The 20,509-nt window shown below is 39.1% G+C and overlaps 2 protein-coding genes across 4 annotated transcripts in view; one reads left to right on the forward strand and one right to left on the reverse strand.

The window, feature by feature from the left end:
* SORCS1 (sortilin related VPS10 domain containing receptor 1) overlaps positions 1–20,509 on the forward strand; it is a 549,535-nt gene that overhangs the window by 87,750 nt on the left and 441,276 nt on the right. The window lies entirely within an intron of this gene.
* Positions 15,241–15,477, reverse strand: LOC119510664 (pleckstrin homology domain-containing family A member 5-like). Its single transcript, XM_037805069.1, has one exon. The coding sequence runs from the start codon at positions 15,475–15,477 to the stop codon at positions 15,241–15,243; it is 237 nt and encodes a 78-aa protein (XP_037660997.1).

Raw genomic sequence — 20,509 nt, forward strand, 5'->3', positions numbered from 1 at the left:
GATTGGGTTAATAATATGAGAAAAATTACACACAATTGAAATAGGATCAGTTGGAAGTCTAAAGAAACACAAACTAAGACTAAACTGAAAGTCTAGTTTACACTATATGAAGTCATAAGACTGATAGTCCTCTAAGATTTTGTCTTATAGGATGTTGCTTTAGAGGCAAATATTCTTCTGTTGAAATACGCTCACCAATATTCCTAGCTCCCCTCAGTGATGGTGTGAATGAGACAGAAGAGAAAACGTCCATATTCATGGTGTTACCTTACCTTTAACATTACTAATCTTGTTCAAATATTCAAGTACCTGATTTCCACAGCCCCCTTGTCACCTCAGAAAATCCAGCTCTTGGAGTTTAAGAAGCCTTATTTGTAAAAACTGTTTCCCTGTGTAGTAAATAATTCTTCACCTTTGAACAGAACTGTGTCTAAAATGTAAATAATATTAAAAATGGCCAACCTAAAAAAATATTTAAAAGGTTAAAGAAAAGCTGCTCTTGAAGGATAGTGAAAAGTAAAGTTGCAAACATTTGAGGCCCTTTCGTATCTACCTCAGAGCCCCACAGGCAGACGAGGTCCTGTTCTAACAGCTGGAAACAGTGCTTTGACAACAGGAGAATTTCTGTTCTGAGAGCTTCTGGAATTGCAGGTGTGAGTTTCAGTAAACCCTGAAATTAAAATGAAGGAAAACTGTGCAGTTCCACAACAAATTGGACCATTTAGAAATGGCACTGTTGCTTCAAACATGCCAAATCAGAAAGTGCCACTGTCTCTTTGTGGGCTCCCTTTTATCAATTTTATACCGATTTTCTTCACATTTTGCGTGTTGTATTTTTGTGAGTTGAAAGACAACAAGAGGATTTTCTAGCACTCTCCCACTGGTCCTAGTAGCTCACTGCAATGCTTTATTTTGTGAAATTTAGCAAAGCACTGAGGAGGGTAGGTTCTGGAGTCAGAGAGACTCAGAACTGATTTATGGCTATGGTGTTGTTGGCTCTGTGACCAGGTTGCTTGACATCTCTGAACCTGTTTCCTCATCTAAAAATGGGAATACCATGAATGTGGTTGTGCAGTTTAAATGAGATGAATATAATTCACTTAACACACTATCTCTTAAGAATATTAGCTATGATCATTAAAGATAAAAAGATAGGAGCAGTGGGAAGGCTCAAGGTGGGGATTCAATCCCTGGAAACCAAAGGTGCCTTTTGCATTTCCTGTAAGATTTTATTGGAAATGTATTTTTTAAACCATTGGTATCAGTCACTGTCTTCAGGTTGCAATTAATTTAGGGGATTGTATATAAATTTTACTCTTTTAATAATTGGATTTCAAGGATGAAATAAAAACAGAGCTTGTAAAATTTGCCTTTCTAAATATCAGAGCAGTGGGACAACTTTTAGCTCCTGCATGCAAAACCTCTGTTGGAAGTGCAATACATTATTATTAGTGTTTTGATCACAGAAGTGCTGAAGGCCTTCATGTGGAAGACTCTTTATAAGGTGATGTTTGATTACCAAGTAGATAATCTTGTCAATGAGCATGTTATTATCAGACCACATGGGGACTTGGAGAAGTGTTTGTGGATGTTTTCTCAAAGCGCACATGACATTTTTTTTTAAATTTTTTATTTATTGAGATTGTTCACACACCATACAACCATCCAAAGATCCAAAGTGTACAATCAAATAATCAGTTGCCCCCCGGCACCACCACACGGCCGAAGCATATGACATTTTGATCTAAGGAGGCAAGCTTCTTTGAATGTGAGCTGTTACTGGTGTTCACAGTCCTTTCTGGCTAATGTTGGGATGATTTGGGTTCAAGGGAGATCATCTAATTTCATTGCTTGCTTGTAGATTGCAGAAGGTATCTCAGGGAGAGACTTCGTGTTTGGGAACCCAAGAGAAAGCTCTTACTTGGCAGTGGGAAGACTACACACTGAAAACCACATTATGGTTTAATGTCTGCCACTCAGACGAAGCACTGGGGGTTTTGTCATTAATTGGAAGTCTTTGAGAGAGCAAATAAAATGCATTAGAAGCAGGTTGTTCAAAATGGTTCTAAAAATGGGAAAGAACCCAAATGTTTATTGCAGCAATTTTATTGCCGGGAAACATGAGCTTTATGACCACAGTTTTTGTAATATGTTCGTTTGGGTCTCTGAGGAATTTCATACTGGTGAGAATTATTTGAATTGCATGAGCATAATTATGTTACAGTTTGAAAGAGCTAAATATCGCTTTGGTTTTATCATATATTTTATTTTATTAGTCTTTCAGATGGTAGCAACTCATGAGGGAAGTTGTAAGCCAGCCAAAGTAGGAGTTGAGGTCTCTCCAAGGTACCTTCATTATTGGCCAGTAAATCCAGGTTTCCGTGTCAGTTTGGAGTGCTTCCTTTGGCTGTGCTTGTGTGGCATCTGTGCTGACTCCCCCTGAGTTGTCAGTCCACCAAGGATTCTAGTCAGATGGAATGAGTTTTTCACACAGGGCCTACCTGGTCTGTTTCTGGAGAATGCTTTTCTTCCATTGTTTTTTTGTCCATTCTCCAGAATTCAGGGCAAAGGTTCCTCAGAAGAGTTAATTAGCTGACATCCCAGCATCTAGGAGTCTTTTGCTCTCCGGGCTTTTTGCCTTATGTTGGAAAGATAAAGTAAAAATTCCATGCACAGTGGTTACTGGAGTGAGTGGTAATTGTCCACTTCCTTCCTGTCTCCTTCAGGAATAAGTGCTATGATAAGGGAAGGCATCAAAGCCAAACTTCGACTATAACCAAAATTAAAGAATGTTGATATTAAAAGATATATAGCCCTTAGTTGCTTTATACCAATGACCGAATTCCAGACAGAGTCTGTGTTAGCACATCCATTGAATTTCTTCTGAAGAATGGTGAAATTTCTGTATTTAGTGAGAAAATTATTTCCTTTGGAGTCTTCCCTTATGATCTCACCATCATTTTAAATGTATTTTTATGTACCTCTTCGGTATCTTTTATGTATTTCATAGAGATGCAGTAAGTAGATATAGCAGTGTAGAGTGTGGCAGCTGACTTCAATGAACTCAATACTAGTTACAGAGAATACTTTGCACAAGTACAACCACAATGAAACAAATGCCCTTAGTATCGCTAAGCATTAAATTCTTAGATAAAGGATCTAATTGCTTTGGAAGCTCAGAGGAAGGGATGTTCATAAGAGCTAAGTTAGTGAAACTCAATGGAGGTTTTGAAAGAATGATCTAGAACAAATGTTTAGGTAATTGACATTGTTCTAAGTTCTCCTGCTAGTGTAAACATTGCTTCCATGTAACAAAAAAGTACTTTTCTGAAAGGTAAAAAGACAGATAATTTGTGTGTCAACCTATGCTTGGAAGCACATGACTTTAGAGACATATGCATGTAGAAATCTAGGAGCCTGAGGACATCATTCTGTACTTGTGAATTTGGGGATTTCTGGCAATCTTCATGACTTATTCTGAGGGGCGAGCTCTCTTATGTAGGACAAAAAATCCTATTGAGTTCTCTGTGCCATACTCTCTGCCAAGAACATTTATTCTATTGAAGTCCTTCCCACTTTAAAGGTGAGGAAAGTGAGGTTCAGAGAAGTTAAGGAAACTACACAACATCACATAAGACTGGGGGTTCAAAGCAAAGCCCATCTGACTCCCATTTCTTTCCATTGAACCATATGATTTTGTAATAAGTAAAGGGCTTCTTAACTTGGGGTTAATTGAGGAGTCCCCATATCTGGTTTGTGTGTCAGAACCTCAAGCCCTGTATTTTAACATGCAAAATTCAATATAATCTAATTGGTCATCAAATTGAACCGCTCAGTTGACAAAATTCCCAGTGATTATTTTGAAATTTTCTTCCAGGTAAGGCTGCAAATCAGTGAGGCTAATTTTTGTAAATGTAGATCATTTCCTTTTGGGATAGCTGTGCCTTGAATATCTACTGCCTAACAGGAAGAACTCAAATGCAAGTTTCCACTATTAATGAAAATTTCATAGAATGCATCTTCTTTAAATGATAGTTAAGCCCATGTTAAATGACATCTTCCCTATGGGACCTTCTCTGGTTCCCCAATTTAGAAGGTATCTGTCTCTCAGGTGTCTACACATCCATAGTGCTATATAGCATTTAGCATTTCTTCATTGTTATTATGAAAGGCAGTATTGCCTAACGGTGAGCACAGAGTATTTGGAGTCAGAATACTGGGAAATAAATCTTTGCTTCACCATTTATTAACTGTGTGACTTTGGACAAAATAGCTTAACTTTTCTGTGCCTCCGTTTCCTTATCTGTAAAATGAGTTGCATACTTCAAATATCTTCCTCATAGGGTGGTTGGGTGTATTTAGTGAGTTCATACATGTAAGACACTTAGAATGGTGATTGGTAGATATTATTACTTAAATAGTTGTTATTGAATTAATGTTTCAACCCTTAATTAGACTGTAAATTCCTTGAGATCAGTGGCCATACCTGACTCATCTCTTTCTGGCACATTATAGGCACTTCGTAAATATTTTTTTATTGAATAAGCATGGTGAATGGATGACTATTGAGATTTTCCTCACAGACTTTTGCTGTATTTTTCAGGTGTTTTAAAAGAACTGTAAAATGCTCTTCAGGATATTAGTTGCGTCTCTTTACCCTTTTATTCATGACTTTTCTACCTTGGCTGATCCCATCACTCCAGATCTTTGCTTGAAGTGGTATTCTTAGAGAAGAATTATGTAAGAATATCTGTGCTATATGTAATTGAAGCAGTAGCTCATTGTAATTAAAAGCAATTTAGAACATACAGTGAATGGGTTTTAGTAGGAGCACAGCAGGGATTGAGTAGACAGTGTTGCCTTTGCTTTCCTAGCCCAAAGAACTGTAGTAATCCCATAGCATTGGGGTATAATCGGCCTTTGTATCAGTGTCATGGAATATCGCTGAGCTTCCTACTAGGGAAGTGGCTTTTAGATATCTGGTGTGTCTTTTGCTGGCTTTTGATAACTTAAAGCATAGGGTTAGGAGTCAGATCTGCCTGTGGGTTCTGGGCCAATTACTCAAACTTCCCTAGTTTTGGTAGCTCTTCTTTGTTCTGTTTTTAGAAATCAGTGTTATACTAGATATATAGAGTTAACTCACAATAATGCATATGCCCTGACATTCTTTCTTCACACACATGTACACACACATTTTGAAGATTAAATGAAATAGTAAATTGCCACACACTTTAGCACTTAGTAAGTGCTCAGTCCAAGTCCTTACTGTAATTAAGCATTCCAAGGCATATGTATGGGTTATGTAGATGACAACTCTTTCAGTTGCTGATTTGAGGATTAAAAAAATAGACACTTTCATCGTAAGAGTTTGTATGCCAGTTATTAGGGAATTATTTCTTAGCTCCAAACCCATCCTCGATACTCTGCTTTGGGAAGCTGGTGCTGGGCCCCTGCAAATTGCCTTTCTGCTTTTATAGCTGACTCATTGCTAGGTTCTGCAAATAGAGGGTGCTAGGTGGAGAGTGCAAGTTTGGAGGCTCAAGAAGGGACTTGCTCCTTTTTTGCTGCTTTGCTTTGCTGTAGGCTTCCTGTCTTCCTGTTACCACAAGCATCAATCCAGCAATGCTGCTTCATCCCGGCAGCAGCAACTCTTTCCTGTAGCTGCAGCTGAATCAAGTTTGCCTCCCTCAGAGAGCTGAATCAAGTTGCCTCAGGGAGGCCAACTGAGACAAGCAGCACCCCTACCTCAGAAGGTCTTAGTTTCAGCTCCATGGGGCAGTTCTCTGCGTTTCTAAGTGTTGGTAATTCCAAACTCTTTCCATGAGTTCCCCAGCCCTGGAGTAACTGCTTTCTGCAGTTGCTACCTCTATGACACCAAGTACTCTTTTTTTACCCTTCCAGTTACCTACTTAAAAATTCTTTATTTTGAATTCTCTCTGTTCACATAAGTGATGTGATTTCTGCTGACTGGAGCCTGACTGTTTTCATGTATTGGGCCAGTCATTATTAATAATGCCAGAGTGAGTGCCAGCTAGCAAAATGCCAATTGGGTAGTGGTTTGCTAACTATCACTCTTAAATCCAAGCAAGGGGAGTTAATCCAGAGGGATGGTTTTCCAGGGATAGTGTGCCCTCAATGCTACTTAAGCAAAGAAACTATCACATTTATCATCTGAAAGTTAATTGTAAGAGGACATTCTCCTTTACACAGCAAGTACTGCAGGCTGAAATGACTACAGGTGGGTAGCCAGGGCTGAAATGATGATGGCAAATACTACAGAGGTGAAAGGCATGTTTTCTTGAGATGGTTCCTAGGTTGGCTTCATAGGATTCACATAATCCTGCACAATTGTGTGCAAATGTTGAAAAGACGGACATCTTTCTGAAGAGAGACCTTTCCTCTCTATAGGTTTTCAATGAAGCCCTGACCCATAAAAGCTTCAGAAACACTGTTGGAGCAGGGTATTTTTGGAAAGATGATATAGCTGGGTTAAGCCTGAGATTTATTTGGGGAATTGATATAAATAAAAATAATGACTTAAAAAAAACAAAACAGGACATTTCCTGCCTTTGAGGCTGGTATTGAGGAGGACATCCAGTGCTCCCTGCCAAGGTCTGTACGCCCTCTCCTGGCAACAAGATTCTGAGCCAGATGGGCTGTGATTCTGACTTGTGCTGGTCATTTTAGTGTGCCCGGCCTCAAACTGGATATAGCCAAAGCAAATGTTTACATTCTGCATTTTGCATTTTTCAGCATTAAGTGTCGCACAAATGCCAAATGAAAACTTCCTGGCCCCTTGACTTAGGTCAACAACAAGCCTTATTTGTGGAACTTTGTTTTTAGGTGTCTTCTCTTTAAAAATCATCAGCAGATCTCTCTATCTATCTATCATCTATCTACTGTGGTGGTTTAGAGCTGTATGTACCCCCAGAAAAACATCCTTAAGCTTAATCGATTCCTGTGGGTGTTAACTCATTTTAAGTAGGACTGTTTGATGAGGTCACTTCAGTTATGGTGGGGCCCAGGATGGGTCTTAATCCTATTACTGGAGTCCTTTATAAACAGAATGAAACTCAGATATATAGAGAGAAAGCCATTGGAAGCAAGAAGCTGAAGGTCAATGGAATAGGACGAGAAGGAAGAGGCCAGAAGAGGCTGCCATGCGCATTGCCTCGTGACAGAGGAGCAACCAAGGAAACTAAACTAAACTAAACTAAACTATATATATATATATATGTATACACACATATCTATACACCTACACACACATAAAGGAGATCTGCATTTATATATGTGTGTATATGTATATGTAATTAGAGTCTTCACAACATTCAGTCATGAAATCATTAAATAAGTGACTGATAATTTTTGTTTTAACAATTTTGCAACAGCTCATACAATCATTGCAGGGCATGAAGAATTTTCCTGTATTATTGAAACTCTATGAGAGCTGGTGAAGTGGATTAAAAAAATAAAAGGAAATAGATTTTTACAATAATTAGGGACAAGTAAATTGTCTTTTTTGACACCTTTATTTTACAGCCACCAAATCTGAATACTGTAGGAGGCTTAGGAAAAGATTCTTTTAATGGGGAATAAGTGCTTGAAACTGTGTTTTTAAATTCTGCATCCCTGCTCTGTTATTTTTCATTAACTCTTTATTCTCTCAGGGTGGGGAAGAGGCAGTTGACTATCCATAGTAAAATGGTGCAGCCACTGTGGAAAACAGTTGGACAGTTCTTCAAAAAGTTAAACGTAGAGTTACCATGGGACCCAGAAATTCCACTCCTAGGTATATACCCAAGAGAATTGAAAAAATATATATATATTCACACAATAAATTGTACATGAATGTTCATAGCAGCATTATACATAATAGATAAAAATGGAAACAACCCAAATTTCCATCAACAGATGAATGGGTAAACAAAATGTGGTATATTCATACAATGGGATATTATTCAGCCATAAAGAGGAATGAAGTACTGCTATGTGCTACAATATGGGTGAATCTTGAAAATATTATGCTAAGTGAAAGCAGCCAGGCAAATATGGCTGCATATTATATGATTACATTTATCTAAAATATCCAGAATAGGTAAAGTCATAGAGACAGAAAGTAGATTAATGGTTTTCTAGGTTTAGGGGAGGAGGGAATGGGGTGTGACTGCTAATGGGTATTGGGTTTCACTTTGAGATGATGAAAATATTCTGGAATTAAATAGTGATGATGGTTTCACAACTCTGTGAATATACTAAAACCCACTGAATTATATACTTTATTTATTTATTTTTTTTTAACTTTCCCTTCTTTTTTAAATCAACTGTATGAAAAAAAAAGTTAAAAAGAAAACAAACATACAATAAAAGAACATTTCAAAGAGACCATAACAAGGGAGTAAGAAAAAGACAACTAACCTAAGATAACTGCTTAACTTCCAACATGTTCCTACTTTACCCCAAGAAAGTTACATAATATAGCAACATTTCAGTGAACTTGTTCCTACTACATCCATCAGAAATTAACAGACCATAGTCATTTCTGGGCATCCCCAGAACGTTAAATAGCTTATCTGTTCTTCTTGGATTATTGTTCCCCCTTCCTTAATTGCTCTCTACTGCTAGTTCCCCTACATTCTACATTATAAACCATTTGTTTTACATTTTTCAAAGTTCACATTAGTGGTAGCATATAATATTTCTCTTTTTGTGCCTGGCTTATTTCGCTCAGCATTATGTCTTCAAGGTTCATCCATGTTGTCATATGTTTCACCAGATCGTTCCTTCTTACTGCCGCGTAGTATTCCATCGTGTGTATATACCACATTTTATTTATCCACTCATCTGTTGAAGGACATTTGGGTTGTTTCCATCTCTTGGCAATTGTGAATAATGCTGCTATGAACATTGGCGTGCAGATATCTGTTCGTGTCACTGCTTTCCGATCTTCCGGGTATATACCGAGAAGTGCAATCGCTGGATCGAATGGTAGCTCTATATCTAGTTTTCTAAGGAACTGCCAGACTGACTTCCAGAGTGGCTGAACCATTATACAGTCCCACCAACAATGAATAAGAGTTCCAATTTCTCCACATCCCTTCCAGCATTTGTAGTTTCCTGTTTGTTTAATGGCAGCCATTCTAATCGGTGTTAGATGGTATCTCATTGTGGTCTTAATTTGCATCTCTCTAATAGCTAGTGAAGCTGAACATTTTTTCATGTGTTTCTTGGCCATTTGTATTTCCTCTTCAGAGAACTGTCTTTTCATATCTTTTGCCCATTTTATAATTGGGCTGTCTGTACTATTGTCATTGAGTTGTAGGATTTCTTTGTATATGCAAGATATCAGTCTTTTGTCAGATACATGGTTTCCAAAAATTTTTTCCCATTGAGTTGGCTGCCTCTTTACCTTTTTGAGAAATTCCTTTGAGGTGCAGAAACTTCTAAGCTTGAGGAGTTCCCATTTATCTATTTCCTCTTTTGTTGCTTGTGCTTTGGGTGTAAAGTCTAGGAAGTGGCCTCCTAATACAAGGTCTTGAAGATGTTTTCCTACATTATCTTCTAGGAGTTTTATGGTACTTTCTTTTATATTGAGATCTTTGGTCCATTTTGAGTTAATTTTTGTGTAGGGGGTGAGGTAGGGGTCCTCTTTCATTCTTTTGGATATGGATATCCAACTCTCCCAGCCCCATTTGTTGAAAAGACCATTATGACTCAGTTCGGTGACTTTGGGGGCCTTATCAAAGATCAGTCGGCCATAGATCTGAGGGTCTATCTCTGAATTCTCAATTCGATTCCATTGATCTATATGTCTATCTTTGTGCCAGTACCATGCTGTTTTGGCAACTGTGGCTTTATAATAAGCTTCAAAGTCAGGGAGTGTAAGTCCTCCCACTTCGTTTTTCTTTTTTAGAGTGTCTTTAGCAATTCAAGGCATCTTCCCTTTCCAAATAAATTTGATAACTAGCTTTTCCAAGTCTGCAAAGTAGGTTGTTGGAATTTTGATTGGGATTGCATTGAATCTGTAGATGAGTTTGGGTAGAATTGACATCTTAATGACATTTAGCCTTCCTATCCATGAACATGGAATATTTTTCCATCTTTTAAGGTCCCCTTCTATTTCTTTTAGTAGAGTTATGTAGTTTTCTTTGTATAGGTCTTTTACATCTTTGGTTAAGGTTATTACTAGGTACTTGATTTTTTTAGTTGCTATTGAAAATGGTATCTTTTTCTTGAGTGTCTCTTCAGTTTGTTCATTTCTAGCATATTGAAACATTACTGACTTATGTGCATTAATCTTGTATCCCGCTACTTTGCTAAATTTGTTTATTAGCTCTAGTAGGTGTATCGTCGATTTCTCAGGGTTTTCTAGATATAAGATCATATCATCTGCAAACAATGACAGTTTTACTTCTTCTTTTCCAATTTGGATGCCTTTTATTTCTTTGTCTTGCCGGATTGCCCTGGCTAGCACTTCCAGCACAATGTTGAATAACAGTGGTGACAGCGGGCATCCTTGTCTTGTTCCTGATCTTAGAGGGAAGGCTTTCAGTCTCTCACCATTGAGTACTATGCTGGCTGTGGGTTTTTCTTATATGCTCTTTATCATGTTGAGGAAGTTTCCTTCAATTCCTACCTTTTGAAGTGTTTTTATCAAAAAGGGATGTTGGATTTTGTCAAATGCTTTTTCAGCATCTATTGAGATGATCAATTGATTTTTCCCTTTCGAGTTTTTAATGTGTTGTAATACATTGATTGTTTTTCTTATGTTGAACCATCCTTGCATGCCTGGAATGAACCCCACTTGGTCATGGTGTATGATTTTTTTAATGTGTCTTTGGATTCGATTTGCAAGTATTTTGTTGAGGATTTTTGCATCTATATTCATTAGGGAGATTGGCCGGTAGTTTTCCTTTTTTGTAGCATCTTTGCCTGGTTTTGGTATTAGATTGATGTTAGCTTCATAAAATGAGTTAGGTAGTGTTCCATTTTTTTCAATGTTTTGAAAGAGTTTGAGTAAGATTGGTGTCAGTTCTTTCTGGAAAGTTTGGTAGAATTCCCCTGTGAAGCCATCTGGCCCTGGGCATTTATTTGTGGGAAGATTTTTGATGACTGATTGGATCTCTTTGCTTGTGATGGGTTGGTTGAGGTCTTCTATTTCTTCTCTGGTCAGTCTAGGGTGTTCATATGTTTCCAGGAAATTGTCCATTTCTTCTACATTATCCAGTTTGTTGCCATACAGTTGTTCATAATATCCTCTTATAATTTTTTTAATTTCTTCAGGATCTGCAGTTATGTCACCTTTTTCATTCATTATTTTGTTTATATGGGTCTTCGCTCTTTTTGATTTTGTCAGTCTAGCTAGGGGCTTGTCAATCTTGTTGATCTTCTCAAAGAACCAACTTTTGGTGATATTTATCCTTTCTATTGTTTTTTTGTTCTCTATGTCATTTATTTCTGCTTTAATCCTTGTTATTTCTTTTCTTGTACTTGGTTTAGGATTGGTTTGCTGTTCATTTTCTAGCTTCTTCAGTTGATCCATTAGTTCTTTGATTTTGGCTCTTTCTTCCTTTTTAATATATGCGTTTAGTGCTATAAATTTCCCCCTTAGCACTGCTTTTGCTGCATCCCATAGGTTTTGGTATGCTGTGTTCTCATTTTCATTCGTCTCTATATATTTAGCAATTTCTCTTGCTATTTCTTCTTTAACCCACTGATTGTTTAGGAGTGTGTTGTTTAACCTCCAGGTATTTGTGAATTTTCTAAGTCTCTGATGGTTATTGACTTCTAATTGTATTCCATTGTGGTCAGAGAATGTGCTTTGAATAATTTCAATCTTTTTAAATTTATTGAGGCTTGTTTTATGTCCCAGCATATGATCTATTCTGGAGAAAGTTCCGTGAGCACTAGAAAAGTATGTGTATCCTGGTGATTTGGGATGTAATGTCCTGTAGATGTCTGTTAAATCTAATTCATTTATCAGATTGTTTAGGTTTTCAATTTCCTTATTGGTCTTCTGTCTGGTTGATCTATCTATAGGAGAGAGTGATGTGTTGAAGTCTCCCACAATTATTGTGGAAACATCAATTGCTTCCTTTAGTTTTGCCAGTGTTTCTTTCATGTATTTTGTGGCACCTTGATTGGGTGCATAGACATTTACGATTGTTATTTCTTCTTGCTGAATTGCCCCTTTTATTAGTATGTAGTGGCCTTCTTTGTCTCTCAAAACATCCCTGCATTTGAAGTCTATTTTATCTGAGATTAATATTGCTACACCTGCTTTCTTTTGGCTGTAGCTTGCATGAAATATTTTTTTCCATCCTTTCACTTTCAGTTTCTTTGTGTCCCTGTGTCTAAGATGAGTCTCTTGTATGCAACATATTGATGGTTCATTTTTTTTGATCCATTCTGCGAATCTATATCTTTTAATTGGGGAGTTTAATCCATTTACATTCAACGTTAAAACCGTGAAAGCATTTCTTGAATCGGCCATCTTATCCTTTGGATTATGTTTGCCATATTTTTCCCTCTCTCTATTAATATCCTTTATTGTACCCATACCGAATCTCTTTAGTACTGAACCTTTCTCCAAGTCTCTCTGTCCTGTCTTTGTTTCTCTGTCTGTAGGGCTCCCTTTAGTATCTCCAGCAGGGCAGGTCTCTTGTTAGCAAATTCTCTCAGCATTTCTTTGTCTGTGAAAAATTTAAGCTCTCCCTCAAATTTGAAGGAGAGCTTTGCTGGATAAAGTATTCTTGGCTGGAAATTCCTCTCACTCAGAATTTTAAATATATCGTGCCACTGCCTTCTTGCCTCCATGGTGGCTGCTGAGTAGTCACTACTTAGTCTTATGCTGTTTCCTTTGTATGTGGTGAATTGCTTTTCTCTTGCTGCTTTCAGAACTTGCTCCTTCTCTTCTGTGTTTGACAGTGTGATCAGTATATGTCTCGGAGTGGGTTTTTTTTGGATTTATTCTATTTGGAGTTCGCTGAGCATTTATGATTTGTGTATTTATGTTGTTTAGAAGATTTGGGAAGTTTTCCCCAACAATTTCTTTGAATACTCTTCCTAGACCTTTACCCTTTTCTTCCCCTTCTGGGACACCAATGAGTCTTATATTCGGACGTTTCATATTATCTATCATATCCCTGAGGTCCATTTCGAGTTTTTCAATTTTTTTCCCCATTCTTTCTTTTATGCTTTCATTTTCCATTCTGTCATCTTCCAGGTCACTGATTCGTTGTTCAACTTCCTCTAGTCTTGTACTATGAGTGTCCAGAATCTTTTTAATTTGGTCAACAGTTTCTTTAATTTCCATAAGATCATCCATTTTTTTATTTAGTCCTGCAATGTCTTCTTTATGCTCTTCTAGGGTCTTCTTGATTTCCTTCATATCCCATACTATGGTCTCATTGTTCATCTTTAGTTCTTTGAGTAGCTGCTCTAGGTGCTGTGTCTCTTCTGGTCTTTTGATTTGGGTGCTTGGGCTTGGGTTATCCATATCGTCTGGTTTTTTCATATGCTTTATAATTTTCTGTTGTTTTTGGCCTCGTGGCATTTGCTGAACTTGATAGGGTTCTTTTAGGGTTTGTAGACCAGTTGAAGTCCTTATCTCTAATTTATCAGATCTACAGCTTCGTGGAGTACACTTTCTCTAACTAACCAGCAGGTGGCGTCCACGAGCCACCTGTTCTCCACAAGCCAGATCTCCCCTGCTTAGCCTTTTTGGTGAGTGGGGGAGTGAGTCTTGTGGGGCCCAATTGGTGTACCAAGCTTGCGTGTGTAGTTGGTGTTGCCTGCCCTGTATGTGGGGCGTGTTTCTGGGCAGTCGGGGAGGGGGGGTGGCCCTAACAATCAAATCTCCCTGATGATCCTAGAGTTTTAAAGCTGCTGCAATAGTCTAATCCTTCAGTTCAGTCCTGCCACAGTTTGTCTCTGCCACTGACCCACAAATCTTTGGTATTGGCGTATGGCTCCTGAGACTTGCAAGTGGGCCCCTCTTCCAGGCTGTGCACCCCGGGTCCTCTGTTGAGGGATGACTGTGCTATGTCACAGGTGAGTGCCGTCCCCCCAGGGCAGTTCTGGGCTGCTGGGCTGTGTAGGGAGGCTCCCAGTCTGCTCAAATGATGGCTGAATGGGGCTTTGTTAATTCACACTGCTCCCCCTTCCCAGCTCTGGGACATTCAGCTGAGGTTGCAGGAAAGGCTAATGTCCACGCCCAGTTTTGTGGTGTGTGCCTGTTATTTGAAGCACTTTCGTCACACTGGGTTGTCTGGGGCAGCTCTGGGCTATGGGGCTGGCGATGGGCAGGAGTGTTTCCTGTCCACCAGGATGGTGGCTGTGAGCGGACACCCCCCTTTTCTTGGGAAGTTGTGTTGTTTAGTGAATTTTCTCAGCCACTGGATTATTGCCTTTTGTCTCAGAGCTCTCTTAGTTCTGCTCTTGACTTGCCGTGCCCAGATTGCAATTCTTTGAAGCTTTCTGTATTGAGCTTCTTAGAGTAATTGTTTTAGAAAAAGCAAAAAGGATTTAAAAAAAAAAAAACAAAAAAACAAAAAACGGCCCTCCTCAGAGATCTAATGGGTTATTGAAATGCTAATAGACAAAGCAACCAGGGCCATTAAGGAAAGGTGCACAGGGCAGAGAGATCAGCTTTGCTTCAGGATTTGCATATGCGCCTCAAGGCCTGAGCTTCGCCCTTCCTCCCTCTGAGTTCACCAGAACTCCAAAAATCCTCCGCTTTTATTTTGGAGTTTTTCGTGTTGTTTTTTTTCTATGCCTGTCTCCTCTCTGCTGGGCTGTCTGCTCTCAGAGTCTCTGGTGTCTGGTCTCAGTCTATCTATGGTTGGAGTTTGAATCAGTAGAATGAGTTTCCGATAAGAGCAGCCACTGCAATTCTCCCTTCTCCTTCCCGGAGCTGACAGCCCCTCCTCCCCCGGGACTGAGCCTGGCAGGGAGGGGCGCGGGTCCCCTGGCCGCAAAAACTTACAGATTTCGCTGATCTCAGCAGTTCCACGTTTTCATGAGTGTTGTATGAAGTATGCCCAACGTCAGATTGCTCTGTGGTGTCCAGTCCACGCAGTTCCTGGTTTTTTACCTACTTTCCTGGAGGAGTAGCTAAAACTTACAGCTCATCAGTCTGCCATCTTGCCCCGCCTCTGCAATTTATTTTTAAACAAATAGCCTTTTGCTTAAAACCCTGCATTCTTCTCTTTGTCTCAGGCTTCTGGTTTCCAAAGACAATTACAAGTTTATATAGTATCTTGCACCTTCAAAAGTATATGCTTCCTCCCAGCCAGTAGGCAAATCTGTACTCTGCCACCGGTGTCCGGTAACCACGGCCTCACCGGTGACGGGGTGCAGCCAGGTGGTGCTCTTCGCCTCCTCGTTGATGAAGAAGACTCGACCACCCCTGGTGATCCCGTAAGTCCAGGACTGAGGCAGGGAGCAGATCCACTCCAGGTTCAGATCCGCCGCCATCTATACACTTTAAAATGGTAAATATTAGGGAATGTATATTGTTTCTCATTAAAAATGTAAAATAAAGCATCTGTTGATGAAAATTAGTCCTTTTGGATTGAAGGAGAGAATCATTATATGAGACATTGTTTTCTGTACTCCATCTCCTTTCAAACAAAGATTGCTTAATTTATTTAATTCAAAAGTGATTTTTAAAAATTAATCTGAAGTGTAATTTAAGAAACATGACAATGACAGGGATACAGGCTGGATCAGCATGGACCGTCTTGTGGTTTTATGGCCACTTAGCCTTCCTTGGGTTGAGGATTCCTTCCATGCACATACCAGAGGACGGACTTAGCTGGAGATTGCTGAGATCATCAGGAGATGCTTTTTAAATCAATAGCTATATCCAGTGTTGAAGTAAGACACTTTTTGGATTGAGACACTTTTGGATTGAGAATTCAGTGCATAGTCAGAAAGACAGATGGGATCAACAACGACGATGGCGAAATAGCAAATATGTGCCTTGGAGACTATTGGGAATCTGTCAACAGTGTTCCCAATAGCTTTCTTTCACCAGCTAGGTTTCATATATAATTACTTACTGTATTGTGTGATCCGCCCCTCCTTTTTTTTTCAGTTAAAATCATGGTGAGTTTTGTAAAGGGAGAAAAAACCCTCAAGATTTAGAGTCAAACAGACATGGGTCTGAAGGAATGCTTGTTCAAATACTTACTAGGCATGTAATATTCAGAAAAGTACTAACCACTCTGGTTCCTGGTTCCTCAGGGAATTGTCATAAACTTCATCTGATAAAATACATGTGTGGCTTGGTAATATCTCGAGGAAGTTATCTACTCTTCCTCCTTATTACCCTCCGTTTCTGCACCAAATTCATGCAGGTAGTGCGCTCGGTGCTCATTCCCTCTAGTGAAGAAATGAAATGAATGTGATTTACAAATCTTCCATGCCTTTCTTTCCAAAAGTCCAGGCCCCAAATAGACTCATGATCTGTGGTAAAATCTTTCCCTAAAGCTGATTAGAAAGATATTCTTCCAAGCTAGAGAGAAAAGGAGAGAGAAAAGCAGAAGGGAAGGAGGATTAGAGGGAGGAACATGGTTACTATTCTGTTGTGATGGTGGCAGTAGCAAGACCTTAGAGAAGGAATGAGAGATGGGGTTTTCAGAGAGCTAGCAAAAGAATTCTCTTCCAAAGCTTGCCACAGAAGCAGCAGAGAGCTTGTCAGTGCACCTGATGGGATCCATCAGTGACCATGCAGAATGAGTGGATGGCTATCTTCACAGCAACCTGTGTGGATCAAAGATTCAAGTAGATGTCCGTCCCTGATACCATAGCTACCTAAGACTGGGAACAGTGATATCACTCTAAGTAGACAGAATCCTTAGAAGGATAACATTGTGGTAGGAATACTTGTTTGCTTTTTTTATTATTGTTATTCTTTTTTTTATCTGCTTGATAGTTTTGTGGGTTAGGGTGTTAGAATTATCACCCTTCTCTTCAACATCATCATTATCATCACAGTTAATACTTAAGATAGTACTCTCACTGTGCCAAGCATTTGCTAAGCACTTTACATATATTGCTTTATTTAATTCTCACAGTACCTATATTAGGTAGGTGCTATTGTTAAATCCATTTTAATAAGAGGAAGCTGAGTGAGAAGCAGAGAGATAGAGTTGCCCAAGGTCACACAGCTAGTAACTGCAGAGAGCAGGTATTTGAACCCTGGTTCCAGTCTGATTCCAGTGGCTCTTAGACACCATTTTACATGCATCTCTTAATGATAAATTAAGTCTATTTATATAAAACAAGGAAAATAACAGTTCTGCAAATGCTGTATTCCATACCTTCTTTGCCTGAAAAACACACAGCATTCAATAAATCTTATCAGTATAGTTATATATATTTAAAATATTATATTGAAGATGTTTTGGAGCACTGAACTAATTCATACTCCATTCCAGAGGAGCTGTTCTTGCCCAGAGCCTTCTTGAAAGCATAAGTCTAGGAGCCCATGTTTGTGCCATGTGACCTTCTCCCAGACAAATAGGCAATGATCAAAAGATAGACAACCAGATGGCCTTCAGAGTCTGACCAGCAACCTGTAGCTTGTATGGTAGTTTGGAGCTGTTAAGTACCCCAGAAAAGACCATATTCTTTTATTCCATTCCTGTGTGTGCAGACCTATTGTATTGTAGGTGGGACCTTTTGTTTAAGTTATTGCAATTGAGATGTGATTCAGCCCATTAAACGTGGGTCTTGATCTTTTTAGTGGAGTCCTTTATGAGGGGATAAAGGGCACAGAAAAAGCCCAGAGAGGCAGAGAGAAAAGCTCTGGAGAAGCTAAGAAAGGACCCACAGAGAAAGGCACTGGAACCAGAACCTGAAAGCAATGAACTGTCCTGATGTCAGCAGCCTGTCTTCAGAGTCCAGGTATCATCCTGTGGATGGATGCCTTAATGCCTTGGGACATTTTCACAGCCTAAGAACTATAAATTTGCAACCAAATAAATCCCCATTATAAAAGCCAATCCATTTCTGGTATATTGCACTCTAGCAGCTTTAGCAAACAGAAACACCTGGGGAGAAACGTAAAGCCAACTAGCCACTCTTCTCCCCTTGATTTGGATTTGGAACAAGGAAAACTGTCAGTTGGTAGCAGGACAGAAGTTGGGACAGCTTTATAGTGCAAGTGAGTCCATGGATGGCAAAACCCAAGTAGAATGACCTCACATTCCTACAGATGTAATCCTGGAGCTGCTTTATTTGCAGAATGATTTTGAGTTCCAGCACCCATGAAGACATGCTGTTCTATCACCCATTGTAATTTTACCATACCCCACACACATTCCCATTTTTCTTCCTTGACTTGTTAAGTTTCTCAGCTAACAAAGAGTGGTGACTAATAGAAGTTAGAACGTCTCTGTGTTTACCCCCACATTTTGCATTACAGTTGGCTAATTATATAACAAGATTATATTACAGGAAGCCTGGATTCCCGTTGTGACAAATGAGCTTATGTCAGTTTGCCTTTTCCTCCACCTATGTGGTTGGGCATGCTCTATTTATTCTTCCTCTTTTCATCTCTCTTGATCTTTATTAGTGGGCCCAGTTCTTCCTTAGAGCCCAGTTCTTCCTTAGAGCCATTTGAACAGTGTCCAGAAAATAATTATAGACCTGATTAAATTATTACAAAAAAAGGAGGCATTTGGAGTCTCAATATGGAAGAGTCAAGGTTTAATCAGTATTAACTAAATGGCCCTTGCATACCGCACGCCATCCCTCCCTAGCTTTTGGTCTCCAGTGTCTAGCACGGAAGACTCATTTGTGGAGCTTTGTAGCAGATGGCTGCTTTTCACTTCAGATAGCTATTATCTTTGATAAGGAAGACTGAAGATACTAAGTAATATTTCCAGATTTCCTTATGGTTTGCCTAACACATTCTCATTCCACTCAAAAACATTTTTATTTGGTAAGGCTGTTGAAGGATAATGAACATGGTAGAAGCTCACAGGGTAGTTTTCTGCCTGAAGGGGTTTGAGGCTCTTGTAACACAGAGTTCAGAGACAACTCCAGAGTGAAATGTATGAGCTATTTCATGGCTAAATGGCAGTAGAAAGGGCCCAGGATGCTTGGAATCCCGGGGGTGGATTCAGAGCTGCAAATTCCCTCTCTGTTCTGACACAATGAGTAAAGGAGTCACCTAGATTGATTTGATGGAAGCCTAAGATTTGAAAAAAAGTTGTAAAAATTTTAATGACCAAGAACAATTTCATTTCTCTTCAAAGATACAGTCTCTCTAGGGACTGAGAACATCCTTTATGCATGTTTAGAAATCTGTTTTCATTAGAATGAAGAGATAGTGTTTAAGATTATAGGCCCTTGAATCAAACAGGCTGAATTTGAATCCCAGTTCTGCTACTTACTAGGATAGATAACCTGATACTCAGTTTTTTTTTCAGCTGTAAAATGAGGGAAATAATAGTATGCATCCTAAGAGTTGCAGACAGGATTAAATAAGATTATGCATGAAATGATTCAGCATAGTATTTGATGGTGCAGTCATTAAATGTTAACGATTATTATTTTTATTAAGTGTCAATTGGCTTATTATCGTAGCTGAGTCAAAACATATTACCTAGAAATGGATGTATGTAGAACTCTCTTAGAATCGGCAGGAGTATGAGAAAAGAATGCTCTTTTGAATTGTAGGTATTTCTAGACTTTCAAGAGAGACTGTTATTCCCTTCATTTGAGTTCTGTGCTCATCTTTGCCACTCTTAGTTGTTATCCTTAGGAAAGGACTCAGAGACTCACTGTCTTCTTCTATTTAATGGGGGATCACAGTAACTAACTCTTCATGGTTGTCATGAACATGAATGGAGATCATTGGGGTGGAAGCTCTTTGCAAAGATCATGCTATAACAGTACTACTTCTTTTAATCTGTATCCAGACAACTGACGGTGCATAATAGTCTTGGAGACAGAGCTTACCGAGATAGTATAATTAGAGAAAAGTATAACACAGTGCATCAACACCGAAACAGGTTGCTATCAGCTAATCTGCTAAGGAATGGATGGGATCAGGAAGGTAGATTCCTCTTCTGGATAGATTTCCAGTAAACACTCATTCAAAGGGTTTAAGTATGAATAAAATCCAGAATAGAAAGGGCAGTTCAATACAAAGTAGGCTGTTTACCTGAATTGGAGCCTGATAGGAGGCAGGGTGGAGGAAAGGCTTCAGAGTGCAGTTGCTTGACTGCTTTGCGCCTCTTGCCCTAAGCAGTATTTCCTTAGGAACAGCTGGTAACTCTGAGCCAGAGTGGATACCCCCCTGCCTTTGCTGGTGGTGATGGTGGGGAATGGAATGAAATCCCATGTTAGCAAAAATAGTTGAAATATAAGGAACAGCATGATGTATCTAGGTGGGGACAAAGTTTCTGGTATTGATTCTGCTGCTAATATGCTGTGTGATTTGGGGCTGATATTAACCTTCATTGGGCTTCATTTGCTAGATCTCTAAAGTGAG

This window comes from Choloepus didactylus, chromosome 15 (assembly GCF_015220235.1).
Source record: "Choloepus didactylus isolate mChoDid1 chromosome 15, mChoDid1.pri, whole genome shotgun sequence".
In the NCBI taxonomy this organism is placed as follows: Eukaryota; Metazoa; Chordata; class Mammalia; order Pilosa; family Megalonychidae; genus Choloepus; species Choloepus didactylus.